Source organism: Gouania willdenowi, chromosome 7, assembly GCF_900634775.1.
Source record: "Gouania willdenowi chromosome 7, fGouWil2.1, whole genome shotgun sequence".
Classification (NCBI taxonomy): Eukaryota; Metazoa; Chordata; class Actinopteri; order Blenniiformes; family Gobiesocidae; genus Gouania; species Gouania willdenowi.
The window spans coordinates 22,154,684-22,169,648 of NC_041050.1; the positions used below are offsets into that span (position 1 = coordinate 22,154,684).

At 40.3% G+C, this 14,965-nt stretch overlaps 1 protein-coding gene across 7 annotated transcripts in view; it reads right to left on the bottom strand.

The window, feature by feature from the left end:
- Positions 1–14,965, bottom strand: part of mbd6 (methyl-CpG binding domain protein 6) — a 41,186-nt gene that overhangs the window by 1,463 nt on the left and 24,758 nt on the right. For all 7 annotated transcript variants that reach the window (XM_028451940.1, XM_028451937.1, XM_028451938.1 and 4 more), the window contains 5 exons: positions 11,830–11,932; positions 8,844–8,989; positions 7,884–8,651; positions 4,636–4,688; positions 4,484–4,550 (listed from right to left, as the gene is read on the bottom strand). In XM_028451940.1, the coding sequence (XP_028307741.1) occupies positions 4,484–4,550; positions 4,636–4,688; positions 7,884–8,651; positions 8,844–8,989; positions 11,830–11,932 (1,137 nt within the window). The remainder of the gene's footprint in view (positions 1–4,483; positions 4,551–4,635; positions 4,689–7,883; positions 8,652–8,843; positions 8,990–11,829; positions 11,933–14,965) is intronic.

Genomic DNA, 14,965 nt, shown 5'->3' on the forward strand with positions numbered 1-14,965 from the left:
CTAAATTCCTATTTTCAAACATTATTCCACATCTCAACAAAGCCGTTTAGAATTAAACTAAGAAAATCATACAAGTAATTACACAGTTTATCAGTACATTGACACTTCTCATGTTCATCAATGGTACAAGAAACGTTGTAGCTCTTACTGAGGTAAAACAAAAAAATAATGGAAGAAGCAGGTACAGTAACACAGGGTCCAGCTGCTAGAATGAACAACATTATGACATGAGCTAACATTAATTGAACTGTCCCTTTTGACACCAAATGCTAGCTGTACACTATACATCAGTGGTTCCCAAACATGTTTTACAGTCCCGTACCCCCTACTCCTGCACATTTAAAAAAACAAGATAATGTAATGTCTTATACAATGTTAGGGGAATTTGTTTCTGAATTTTACCCATCCTGTTGAGGAACAATATATAACAAAAAAGAATAATATTAATAATCTGTAAGCACACAAGAAAACATCTTATTCAGAATTATCACTTGATCGAATTATTTAATTAATTAGCCGACTGGCATTTTCAGTGTGAAACCAATCTCTTTTTTGGGGGGGCAAAAGAAATCTATCAAACATTTATTGATTGACCATATAGCAGTAATACAACGTATTCATCCCCCTGAAACTGTGAAATAAAATAGACTACTACTTTGCTGAGTTCTGTGCATCCCCTCAACCTCACCCTTCTCATTAAAGTTTGGCTGAATTCATATTTGCACTTTTTTTTTTATTACGGTAGCTCTGAGGCTGCATGAGTGGGCTCTGTGTGTAATTTGTGACAATGCATGGAGGCTCCTGACTGCTGGTCGATTTATATTCCATTTTCCAATGTCGTAATGTTTTTAATTTTTATTAACGTACCCCCATGCCAATTTGCGTACCCCGCTTTGCGAACCTAGGCTTTACATGAATACAATCATTAAAGGGTACCTGTAGTGAAAATGTATATAACAAAAATGCGTTTAATGTATTACTAATAAACAAAATATGCGCACTTTAAAGAAAAAAAACAACATTAAAAAAACTTTTTAGAATGATTTTGTATGTTGGAAATGCAGAAATATAGCGAGCAACTGTGATGAAAGTGTGATGAAAGTTGCGTGAAAGGACATCTGTTCATGGACGGAAGGATGTGCCAAGAAGCAGGACCTGATGGCGCCCTAATGAAAAGGGAAGTTCTCCTCACAATTCATTATTTAGCCACAAAGAAATAAGAGGGAACAATCTGGTGAGGATGCGGTTAGTGCCATGACAGCTGCCCATAGTGTCCCCTGTAAGCAGAAACGTAGTAGTGCTCTGAACAAGTACGTTTACAATTCTGTGAAGAATTCTGTCGGGATCGAGTCTGATTTCAGATGTAACTTTGGCTTCATGACCTTTACCTTAGCCCGCATATGCCTCTCATAGCAGCTCGGCTTGAAGCAGTCCTCGCATATCACCAAATTTTATCCGAACGGAAACGTTTTAAGTTTATATCCCGTGACAATATTATGGAGCCAACCACTGTCTTGGTGTCGTTATTTCACTAAGAGACACAAAATAAATGTTTCTTCGGGGTTTTTCCTCTTGCTGCAACCGTTTACTTTACACTCCATAGTTTGTGCCCGAAGGTATAAAATTGTTCTAAAAAGTTGTTTTAATGTGTTTTCTATAAAACTGTGCACATAAGTTGTTTATTGGTAATACAGGTACATGTCAAAATTTGAATATCATGAAAAAGTTTAATATTTTTGGTCACTCATTTCAGAAAGTCAAACCCATATATGATATAGGCTCATGACACAGAATGAAATATGAAAATATGATTATGGCTTACAGATAATGAAAACCCAAATTTCAGTGTCTCAGAAAATTCGAATATTACATAAAATCATTTAAAAAAAAAAAAAAAAAAAGGATATTTTAAACAAAAATGTAAGGCTTCTGAAAAGTATATTCATTTCTGTGCACTCAATACATGGTTGGGCCTCCTTTTGCATGAATGACTGGGGGGTCTCCGGTTGTGCTGCTCGGTGTGTCCCTGGGGCCCGCAGTGCCGCGTGCCCGTCTGCGCCATCTACCCTCTCCGGCAGCCCACCACGCGGATGGGCCGGGCTCATACCAGACAGGCCTCCTACATGGGCACTTCACATCACTCACTCCCAGCTGCTCTGGCTCACCCACTTATTGCACCACACTCACATACCCAACCCTTGGGGGGCTGGATGGTGAGGCTGGGGGTGGAGGGGGTGCCGCCTGTGCTACTAAGTAGTGGCACGGGGGCGGCACTCCCACCTCTGGTTGCCCTACTAATCTCTCCAATTTTAATTACACCTCAACACACCACCCCCCGGAGGGTGGGACAACCACTTCCACCCTCCGGAGCTATTGCACCACATACACATATATACACATAGGCTGGATGGGGAGCACCGCTCCCCTCCATCCACCCTTTTTAATAGCACTTCATACATTTAATAAACACATACATTCACTCAGGGGATAGGGAAGTGCCTCTCCATTGGGGAATGGAGAGGCACCATAACAGGGTGGTGGGTAACTTCACACATTTGGGCCTGTCGGGTGGGGGCCGGGCCCCTCTGTTGATGGCTGGGCCGCCGTGTGGGGATCGGGAGGGTGCGGTCAGGCGTGGTGGGGCGGTGGGTCTCTGGGGGGCATTGCTGGGGGCTCTCTTTGCGGGGTCTCTCCGGGCGGGGTGGTGCCCCTTCCCTACGGGTGGGGCTTGGTGCTTGTCTCGTCTCCTGGTTGACTTGGGGGCGCGCCTCGCGGCGTGTGGGTCTGGGGTGGTCTGCCGTGCCTGTGTAGGGGGTGGGCAAGCTGGGGGGTGCTGGCCTCTGCGCCGGGGTTGCTTGGCACTCCGGGATGGTGCTCTTTGCTGGGGGGCCGGTGGTTAGGGTCGGTATCGGCCGCTTGGTAGGTCTGTCCTGCTATCTGCGGGCTGGCAGGTGGGTGGGTTCTGTGCCTTTGGCGGGGGGCTGCTGCTCCGCATCAGTTGTGTGCCATTGGGGTACCTCACTCCCGCGGTGGCGGCCACCAGTCGCCCATGTGTCGGGGGGGGATTGCCCCGTGGCTTGCGCTGTCCGGTGGGGGGCGGGGCCTGGGCTGCTGTTCTTGCACCGCCTGGGGCTGTGCGGTCTTGCTGGGTTGTGGCCTGTTCGTGGGCTGGGGTGGAGAGGCACCCCCCACGGGGGTTTGGCCCTTGGGGGTTCCCTGTCCTGCTGTGGTGCCCTTGGAGTCCGGCGGGCTGGTCCTGGTGGGGGTCTTCCGGGGCGGGTTGTGCGGGCCGTGCCCTACCATGCCTGTTGGTGCGGCGCCGGGTGGCCCCGGCTTGGGCGGCGCCCTGTGAGCCGGGCTCTGCGGTGTGGCTGGGCCCTTTGGTTGGGGGTGGGGGCTTTCTAGGGCTCATCGCGCGGGCGGCATCAAGAAAAGGCGATCTGGCGCGCTCTGGGGTGCCTGGTCGGTGTGCCTGGGGGCCAGCGGGGCAACTTGCAGCATCCCCTTGGTGCCCTCGGTGACTATGGGTGAATTTTGAGACTGCCCTGACGTCGCGGGTCAACAAACGTCACCATTGGCTGATAAAAGTGATTGACAGATTAATCAGCCAATCAGGTGTGTTTGCTCTCAGCCAAACATGTGGCTTCTTACATTTTCTCCACACTCTTGTTTGAACAGTGCGCATGCGCACACATATCAGCAGCTCCGCAATTGGTTTAAAAGTGTGGTGAAAATGTAAGAAGCCAAAAGTCACCACACACATTTCTCTCACAAATGCTCAGATGTTTTGCAGCACAGAAGCAGTTTGTAAATGCACATTCAGCAATTTGCAATTTCTGTGGATTTATATTACAAGTGTGCCTCAAAATAATATTTGTGAAGTAGAGCGTGTGTATTTCAGAATTTATATTACAAGTTTGCATAAAATAAATATTTGCGAAACAGATAGTGTGCATTTGTGAATTTGAAATACAACTGCAAAACAAAGCATGTGCATTCGTGAAAAACCCTGCAAGAGTTCATTCATTATGATACTGTTCTGATTCCATAGTATGGAGATGCTGATTTCATTTTCCAGCAAACTCTCCTGACCTGAACCCCAAAGAGAATCTATGGGGTATTGTCAAGAGGAAGGTGAGAGACACCAGACCCAACAATGCAGATGACCTGAAGGCTGCTATCAAAGGAACCTGGGCTTCCATTACGCCTGAGCAGTGCCACATGTTGATCGCCTCCAAGCCATGCCGCATTGATGCAGTAATTCATGCAAAAGGAGGCCCAACCAAGTATTGAGTGCACATAAATAAACATACTTTTGAGAAGCCTTACATTTTTGAAATGGTCATAGATTGTCTTGCCTCAAGCATAGACATGTTGCAACCTGCCAATTCATTTGCACACACAAATTTGTTTATATTCTTCACAAAAAGTGAAGAAGAAGCAAAAAAAGGTCTTCAAACATTAAGGAATCCCGGAGTCTTACTGTTGCCTTAGTTTCCTCTAGTACTGTTGCATCCATGTCTCTGAAGTCCTCCAACACATTCTGTAACCTATGGTTAAAATAAAAACATTCAATAATATGGGTCAGTCACTTGGGCATGTCTGCAAACTCAACGCTAAAAAAAGAAAATGTACGTTTGTTTCCTCTTTCTTCCTCTTCTGGCTCCACCAGCTATGCCTGCTTCATGCTATGCAGAAAAACATAAGAAAAAAAGAAACATAAGAAAAATACATGAGTTCACAACCTGCTCTTAAAAGTAATCACTGTTAACCTTTACACCCACCATTCTTCAAAAATGGACTGGTAATAATGCCTGCTCTTGGTGACAGGGTGTTGCTACATTCTAAAACAATGCTCGTTGGGTAGTAGTACCCAGCACAAGGTGGGAAAAGGCCTAAAACTGCTGCTTCTCAGGACTTCTTGTTGCTTTCTTTGCGTTTGTCCGCTAGAGGATGGTGAAGACCTTAAGAAGGGTTCTACCAACAGTTTTTTTCATTTCTCTGAGTGACTTCACTATGGCCATGTCTTTTTGCCTTGTTCGGGAGGTAGAATAAAAAATTAATGAGATTTGAAATGCTCTCTAACCTTATCAGTTTTATTTTAACATGTTTGCTTCTATCTTCATTATTTATTCAAAGAGCATCCTATGTTGGCACATTCTTGCATGACATGCTGGTGCACAAATCTCATTTCCTCCTTCATAATAATGGTAAAGATTTTTGACAAGAACAATTGTGCTGAATACATATTTGGTAATTTTTTTTTTTTTACAAAATAAAGGGATGTAATAAGCAGTTACTGTATGCAGTAAAAATGTTGCAGCTCTCTCCTTCCGTTCATTTTCTCATATTTTAATATAATGTTGTGCATTCAAATAGAACATATAGGAGTTTAGTTTGTAATGTCATGAATGCATGATGCTAAAATTAGATTTGGTAAACAAAAGCCAAACATTTAAACCAGATTATCAATAAAAACAAAATACTTTTGCTCTTATAATAATAAATTATATCAGTCGCTGATTAATAAAGCGTTATGTTGGGAGCTAATTTTGTTGCATGGAAATCTTTTGAAAAAGCAAATTGAATAAGTTGCTTGGTTACAATGTGCCCTTCTTTACTGGTAATAATAATAATAATAATAATAATAATAATATATTATATTTGAAAAATCAGCACCTTTCAGGTCACTTTACAGTGCATAGTATAAAACCACAATAAAAGTTAAGCTAAAACAGTATTAAACAAAAAAAAAAACAGTAAAAGTGAAGCTAAAACATAGAGATAGGGCAGAGGTGGGCAGTAGGGAAATGCTATGATTTGTTCCCACCAACAGATGGCCTACTATAGTCACCCATTTCCGATCATTGTTGGAGGCTTTTAAAACCATTACTTAATTTTTTTGGACAATATTGCACTATATCTTGGATAAATCATTAACTACATTTCTGCATTTTATTTTACTTTTTAAAAAAGGACTGGTTAATAATCTGCTAACAATGTATTAATGTAACAAGACTGTTGTCAACACGAGACCATTCACAATTTACTCACAAAATACTAAATAATTTACTCTTCACATCAGATATTCAATGTGTGGCACACAACAGGTTCACTAACTTTGAAAGCAGCACAGTTTTTTTCAAACACATCTTAAAGAGCAAACTAATCCTCAAAATCCAAAGTGATTTTCGTTGTAAAATGTCAGAGTGACTGCCCTCTATGAGTTGAAACCCGGCGATTACAATTGAATTTTGTTATTGGCTGTGACATTTTGTGACAATCTTGTGTCTAGCCCCGCCCCACCAAAAAAATCTAGACCCTATGGACTCTGCAAGCTGTGGTGAGTAGGTTAGACTGAGATAATTGTGTTTAGAGAGATATTGTGAGTATTGAGTAGGTAGTTAGCATAGCATAGTTTGTTCTTTGGAGTAGTGTATAGACTGGGCGCGTCTTTACTGCTCCAAGAGCAATGCCCATATTCAAGGTATTTTTTTTCCACTCTAGTGGCCTACCTGTGCACATATTCACAAAGCATCCCAAGGCTAAAAGTAGCTCTTAGTGAAGTCACTCTTGGAAAAATCTCACAATTCCTCACATTTTAAGATTTTTCTTATAATTCTTCCTTGTCACAATAAAAGTGATTCACAAAGCATATGTTAGGCCCTAAAAGAGCTCCTAAGGTGAAAAACAGTTACAGGGAGTGAGGAGGACTTTTAAGAAGCCTAACAGTGTTTTAAACAGACAGAAACAAACAATGTCAAACATATATATATATATATATATATACATATTTTATTTTCTGTATTCTGTAAAGCAACTTTGAATACCCAAAAAAGCACTATATAAAATTGATGTATTAGTATTAAATAGGACAGAGCTATTCTCTGTATGTTTAACGACAGTGATTTAATCAGGTGCTACTAATTTATATTTATTATTATAGTGTTTCTGGTTTGTTTTTGTTTTTTTGCTGCAGCCACCAAGTCACATTCCTTGTATTGTTTTAAACTCTACTTGGCAACAAAAGTATTTTGATTGCTCGTTCAGAGATGTTTGTTGTTGAATTTATCGGGGATATGTGTACTTTTCTCACACAGCGTAACGTAACACCAAAGTGGTCAGTCAGAACATTACAGCGTTTTCACAGCCTTGTTTCTGTGTCACAATCTCCGCCCTCACTTTGATTGCAGCAGGTGGCAGCGCATTCCCACTCGTCGCTTGTGCGCACATGGAGAGGGAACGACGCATTGTTATCAGGGCAACGAACTCCCAGGTCAAATCAATTTCATGATTACACATTTCTTAATGCAGTCCAAGTATGATCAGTTGATTTTACTCTCCATTCAATACTAGGAGCACAGAGCGCTTTGTTCCCCCCCCTTCTCTAACAACCAATCACAGATTTTAGCAGTGACGCACAGTGGTTAAAATGACGTCACCTTATCTGTTCCAACCAACAGCAAAATTCAATTGTAATAGCTGGCGTTCAACCCTTAGAGGTCAGTAACTGACATTTTCCAACAAAATACACAAAATGAAAATACTTTTACTAAAATGTTAAAAGTTGGACTAGGATCAATCAACATCACTTCATAATTCCCAAATACATATGTATTCAGCAGAATAAAGTGGGTTTGGGGTTAAATTACTCTTTAATGAAAATTGTGACTTATTTAAAAACCAACGCAAATGATGTTGTAAAGCAATGGATTTGGTTCTAATAAAAATGAGTGCAACCTTTACTGCGGGCAGCTGCTTTTCATTTGTCTCGCTAATATGCACTTTAAAAAAAAAATATTAAAAAGTTTAAAGGAAAATTAAAAGGGAAAATATTCAATGCATATATTTCTCTAAATGGAGGTGGGGATTTGAGCACTCACTATTGACTGTTCAGTATGCAGAAGTGTTGCAGTTTTTTTCTCACTGGACCTCCCACTGCATCCATCCACAGGACTGAGGTACCCTGCATGAGGAAGATTACTCTGCCTCTCCATGCCTGCCTCGACATAGGAGCACAGAGCTCCGGAGGGCACAGTACAATCCATTTTGGCCTCCTCCAAGTATGTGGGTGAAAGTGGAGGCTCTGGGTGACTATGTCCATCTACCATAACTGGTTTCCTTAGTAAGGGTGATGTGGGCCCATCCTCAGTGGATTTGGGTGTCCCCTGGGCCGGAGAATGAGCTGCTGCCTCTAGACTGAGTCTAAAAAGGTCTGGGTTTCGAAGGGAACAAGCCTGACGGGGACTCAGAGACACTGGGGCGCTTGCCTGTGGTTGAGTAGAAACAGCAGTGGAGGGCGTATGGCGTTCCACAGGGAAAGAAACTGCTGGTAAGGCACAGTAAGGTGAAGTTGGGTCAGATGGCCCTAAATGAGCCCCATCTTCCTGCTCTTTAGCACTGACTTGAAGAAAGGAGGTATAAATGGTGTCCATAAAGGAGGTGTATGGATCGATTACAGGCCTGCTCTCAGATCCTCGCTGTGCAGCTGGAATGGATTCTTGAACAGGAGCTAAACTCAGAGTGGGAACAGGATTAGGGATTTCGTCAGGAACCCCCTGACAGGCTGCAAGGTCTTCCTGTGGAGCAGGGCTCTGGGTTTCCCGCAAGGAAACAGACTTCTCCTCTTCTGAGGGCGGTGCAAGGTTTAGCTGGAAGAGTGGAAAAAGCAATGCACATAACCACCAAAACCCTCATGCAATAAAGATTGAACATATTCAAAAATTGTTTTTACTTGGATGAAAAATTTAAAAGCAATTTACCAACACTGTCTTTCTTTACACCAAAGTTTATTAACTCACAATAAAGTTAACATTTTAATCTGAAAAAAAAGAGTTACACACCTGTATATTATTGAGTAAATTGATAGCTCCATCTGGGCCCTGCAAAATAGGCATTCCTAAAGCAGATGCCTGGACTGAAGGAAGGAGAATGGAACCTGCGCCGATCCCCACCAGGTTATGAAGGCCTGCAATGCCCGAAAGATCTCCTAGAAGGATACAATTCACAAATAAACTTACATCTGTAAATCCATTAGGGATGCACCGAAATGAAAATTCTGGCCCAAAACCAAGAACCGAGAAAGAAAAAACCAAGGCCGAAAACCTAAAAAAAAAAAATGATTATGCAAATTATTAGTCCTATTGCATTTACGGCTCTGAATATGTACTAACCTTAATAAAATTAAAACATTACAATTGTATAAATTAATAATACTTTAAAAAAAAAAAAAAATCAATTAAAAGCACCTGCCCCTTTGGCCCAATGTGCCCTTTTGTGAAAGTGATTTTTTTTTTTTGTAAGTGCGTGCGTGCATGCGAAAGCCCGTCTGTGTGGCCTAAAATAAGAATCATTTAGATCTACCTTGGTCGGTCACATGATCCACAACGTACCCTCACTCTGCCTTCACTGCCCTGAGGTACCCAGACCATAGATACAGTATGTCCTGCAGCCTAATGCTAAACTGCTGGGAGGTATTGCAAAGAAGTCAGATAAATACATCCAGGATTTGCCGGGGCAGGATAAAAAGACGAGGGTTAGTGAAGCTTGCCTCCTGTGCAGGGGATCCGGAGTTCTCATCGATATCTATCTCTAAAATCAAAAAAGGTCTGTGTGTGTGTGTGTGTGTGTGTGTGTGTGTGTGTGTGTGTGTGTGTGTGTGTGTGTGTGTGTGTGTGTGTGTGTGTGTGTGGGGAGCAAATTTCTCCCAGACGCGGTACAAGTTCGACCTGAAACTTAGTCAACGTGTTCCAAATACCCCAAGTTTGTGCATCTGTTATTTTGGAGTAATTTGGTGTGGCAAAACATTTAAAAGGTAAATTTTAAGATTATGGCCTTCTCACTAATGAGCGCGATATTGAGCGCGCTACTTCCGGTTCCGGGTTCATGACGTCACTGTGTCGCAGTATTTAAAATTCTCCCCGTGATCCCAAACTTCCTTTAAGTCACAGAGTCCACTTACTCTAAAAAAAAAATTAAAAATTAAAAAAAGTACACTTCCTTTTCCGTCTCCATCTCTGTGCCTGCCATGCTGTCTCTGAATAAGTCCTTTGAAACCGTCAGCCACTGGAGAGTCTTTTGCAGACAAGTTCCCCATTGTTTAAACCATATAACTGCACGTGTAATTGCTCGCTGTTTCACTATAGTCGGTATTGAACTCAACCCGTTCAATACTCCATCTGGCAGTGACATGCAGTCAGGGTAGGCAAGGTAGGCAGTGCCTACCCAAGGGTGAATTGATATTTTGATTATTTGTTTTAATTATAATACAATTAGAAATTATTTATTTTTCCATTTCCAAAAGCCTATAGTACCTGTAAGTTTGAAAGTGTCCGCACTTTGTGCGTTTCTTAGCCAAAATGACTAAACAGCGCTATTTCCTGGAACGCCTGCCGTCTTACTCCGCTGTAAGGCAGGACAAGGCTGCTCTGCCTCCGTTCCCATAGCGTGTTTTTACGTGTTTGCGCATGCGCAGTCAGTTACCCAAGATGACAACCATTTACACCCAAAGGAAGCTCTCTACTAGGGCTGGGCGATATGGCCTTTTATAAATACCGCGATATTTTTAGGCCATGTCACGATACACGATATATATCTCGATATTTTGCATTACCCTTGAATCAACACTTTGATGCACAAAATCACACCAGTATGATGATTCTATATGTCTACATTAAAACATTCTTGATCATACTGCATTAATATATGCCAATTTTAAACTTTCATGCAAAAAAGGGGATATCACAACTAAGTCAAAGTTGACATAACTGTATTTATTAAACAGTGAGTGGCTCAAACATAAAATTGTCAACAGAAAGTGCACGTTCTGTGCAAAATTGTCAGAGACATTTCAAAACAAGACATTAGTGCAGGATGCAACTCACATGGCATTTCAAAACACAAAATTAAAGTGCACTTTTTGTACATAATGCCACTACAATATTTTAAAACAAATAGTGCCCTTTTGTGCATGTTGTCATTAAGATGACATTTCAAAAAAAAAAAAAAAAAAAAAAAAAGTCCGCGAGTTTAACGGTATGGTCATTTTCAACACCGCACAGACTACAAGCTGCGATATATCGAGTATATTCGATATATCGCCCAGCCCTACTCTCTACACTGCCTTTGAACGTAACCGCGCTATGCTAAATGCTTTACGTTCACAGTAGTTCACAGTACATTAGTGAATTGATCCCATGTGACCGCTGCTGCTACGTTCTCTAGCGAGTGGGCGGGATAACACTACAGGCAGGATGACAGCGCTAGATACGATGGAGAAATTATTTTTTTGAGGAAAAACATCTTTTAAAAGATGGGAGACCAACACCTGAGTTACCAGATCTTCAGCAAAGGTCAGGTCAGAAAATGTTTCACAGTGAATGGTACAAAAGGAAGGATTGACTTTGTGGCTGCGCCTCACTGAGGCTGTTCCGAGTTGTTGCCATTTTCTCCATGTTTCTGTGTTTTCAACACAAACAACGGATGCCCTGCCGTGTCATGAGATATATCTTGTTGGGAGAGTATGGAGGCTATATATTAATTAATTATTTAAGTTTCTTTAATGGTGTTTTACGATGTTGATTTTGTTGGATAGCTAAATGCTTGTTTATGTGGATGTTGTTGGGTTTTTTCTTTCTTATTATGAATTTTATATTTTGATAAGTGCATTGAGATGACTGTTGTAAATTGCTTTATACAAATAAAGTTGATTTGAATTGAATAAACACTTGCCAGCAGAAACATGAAATCTGTACAACTTAAAGTTGGATGTTTTCAACACATTAAATGCAAATAACAGTAAGATATAAAACTGAGTAAGTACAAACTCACCTAACAAAGTAGGATTGAGCAAAGAGGGCAGTAACTGCTGGAGGATGTCTTTGCCTTGGAGTGATACTGGAATGAGGGTGTCAACACCAGCTTCCGTGGGTACCTGAAGAGAGTATGGGGTCAGGAGGGAACTTTATATAGCATTTGCACAAATTATAATGTGGTCAATAATAAACTAATAAGAAAGGATAAAATAACCCTAAAACATTTACAACTTATTTGACAATTGTAGGGCAATTGCGTTTACCATACTAGCTTAGGCCTTGCAGTTGCATTACAGTATATAGGTTTTTCTAATTTCACTAATTAGTTTTAGGTAATGAATATTGAAGCAAGCTTGTAACTGACTCAAATCCACTGAGGGACATGAATGTGAGACCTTGTGCATGGCTTTTATCCCTATCTGCTCCCTGGGTGCTAAAGTGTAGTTGCCCACTACTCCTCTAAGATGAGTTAAAAACAATAAAATGTATACTATCACCTTTGTAATATTTGCCCTACACTCTACAATCTTTAATCCAATAATGGATTAAGCTCCAGAATTGTTGTTCCGGCTTCAGGTAGTCATCAACCTCTTCCGTCCTCAAGGTTCAGAGCTGAGACTTGGTGGGGGGGGGGGCATCTCTCTGTTCTACACTTAGATGGTTTTTTTTTTGTTTTACGTGCCTGCAGTTTTAATCTCCTGTGCATATTCTCCAATCAAGGCTCCTGACACACCCACAGCGTATAAATCAACCCAACGACAATAAGTCTGTCATTGAAGCCAAGGCTACGGACTGGGCCATGTTTTGGGCTGTCCTTAAATCATGGAGCTTTCCCATCTTGTAAATGTCATTGAAATCAGTGAAAATTATAACGCACACTTCATTTGAAAGGCCCACATTGAAAAACAAAGTAACAGGTTGATTTGATCAGATCATTGCACTGTGCAGATCCGCAGCATCTTTTTCTCTGAGCCGCAGTTAAAATCTCTCTTTTCCTCCTCATATGACAGATTAACGTTTGTTTGGTGGAAAGCCAGATTCTATTAACTTCTTACATTTCTCCATTAAGAAATGATCAGCATGCATTAGTCATCATCATTGGTCATCAAAACGTTCCCTGTGAACTCTAAAGCCTGCTTGCATGAGTGTGTGTTGTGCTGGAGTTTTGAGGAAATAATGCAAAGTATAGCATCTGCGGTCCCGCAGAAAGTCCTGCTATAATACAGAGGAGACAACTGTTACATATAGTGAAACTGATGATTGGCTTCCTTCAAAATAAGCTGTTTTTTTTTTTGTAAAATTACGATCTCAATTTTATTATCCGGATCATTGAGACTATTTCCAAGTTATTTACCAGTAAAACAAACCAAATTACCTACTTAAAATAATTGCCCTAAATGGAAAAAAGAGAGATTTAAATCAGGGTACTTTTCATTTTTTTTCAATTTCTGTAAGCAATGTATCAAACTGGCTTCAAGTACAATTAACATCAAACAAAAAGGCTGACATGCAAAACTTTATTACTAATTTGAACTTAATTTATTTTAGTCACAGTCTTTTTACTTTGATTAACAAAAGTGGTGTTGCATTAGCAACACTTGCTACATAGCAAGGCAACATATCAGTCTTGTGATTTCCATTTGTTTTTGAGGTAAAACACATGTTAATAAAATCCCACTTTAAATAGTCTTTTGAAGCTCTCATTTCCCACAGTTTGGACAATCATATCCTTTACAAGATAAAACATTACTGTTTTTGTTACATTAGGCCTGGGTGATATGATCCAATATTCATATCTCAATATTTTTCCTCAAAATGGTGATAGACAATCAAAATTCGAATTATTTCTTTTTCTTTTTCAATATAGTCTTACAAGAAAAACAATAATGGGTCATGGAAAAACGTGCAACCCTGAAATAGGACAAAGCGGGTTGGAAAATGGATGGACGGATGGAGAAAAATGCCACAAAGCCCTAACCTGGGAATCCAGTCATAAATCCATCTGCATTACAGCTAGATCTCAGTTGCTGGTACAGGGGCTGAGTCTGGAATTGTTCCAGGCTAACAAAAAACCCTTTTATTAATCATTAGCAGCACATCAACATTTTGTGACACTTTTGACTTTTTCCTTCATTAAGGCTGAAATGTGTGATTAAATTATGTAGTGTTGCTTCTGTCAGGGTAGCTTTGAGTTGTTTAAAGTAGTTTTTAAACCACTTTTTAAATCAGCTTGGAGGTGTCATGTGAAAGCTGTGTAAACAAATTGCAGCACAAAGACAGAGTTTGTTAAAGAAGAGAAATACATGCACTGATTCCTCAAAAGTCTCTGAGGGCTTCCAACACTCAGAATTAGGGATGTAACGATTAATCGTAAGGCAGTTAAAAATCGATTCATAGGTATCACTGTTCACATCGATATTCTGAAAATTGAATCGCAGTACTTTTTTTAAACAGCAGAGGACGCTATATATTTATCCCTCTCGTTTAACAGTGTAGGCTGCGGGCGTAATCTGCTACTACTTTCTTTCTGGCCGCCTTCTACTCTTAAACATGTTCATAAATGATTCCTTACCCCTTTAGCACCGACAGAATATGTGTAATATTACTTGAATATCTGTAAAGGTCACGTTTTTCTATTAGCTCTGTCTGCTAGTATAGCATCTCTTCTTTACTGCTAGAAAAACTACATGCCAACCGACCACTGGGTTACCAACAAACAAACAAATATCTGATGTAAATACAATGCAATGACTGTTTTTTTTTTTTTTAAGTCCAATTATTAAGGCACAAAAACATTTTTAGTTGCACTTTTAAAAAGAAATAGAACTATTACGCAGTTTTGCATTGTTTACGATAGAACCAGAATTTAAATGAATAGGCTTCTTCTTCATTTGTATTATTCCTTTATTTATTTTATTCAAGATTTATTTTTAGTTAAATTGCATTGTTTTCAATAGTTTATCAAAGAATTCTTTTGACAATGAAAAATAAAAGGAAAATAGTACAGTTTTTTCAAGTTTTTTTCCCAAAAAAAAATAAAGGAATATTTTTCAGTCATTAGTCTACAGTCCCATTTTGTAAAATAAATCGTCAGAAAATCGTATGGTGAACCCAGTATACCACGAATCGTATCGGGAGTTGAGTGAATCGTT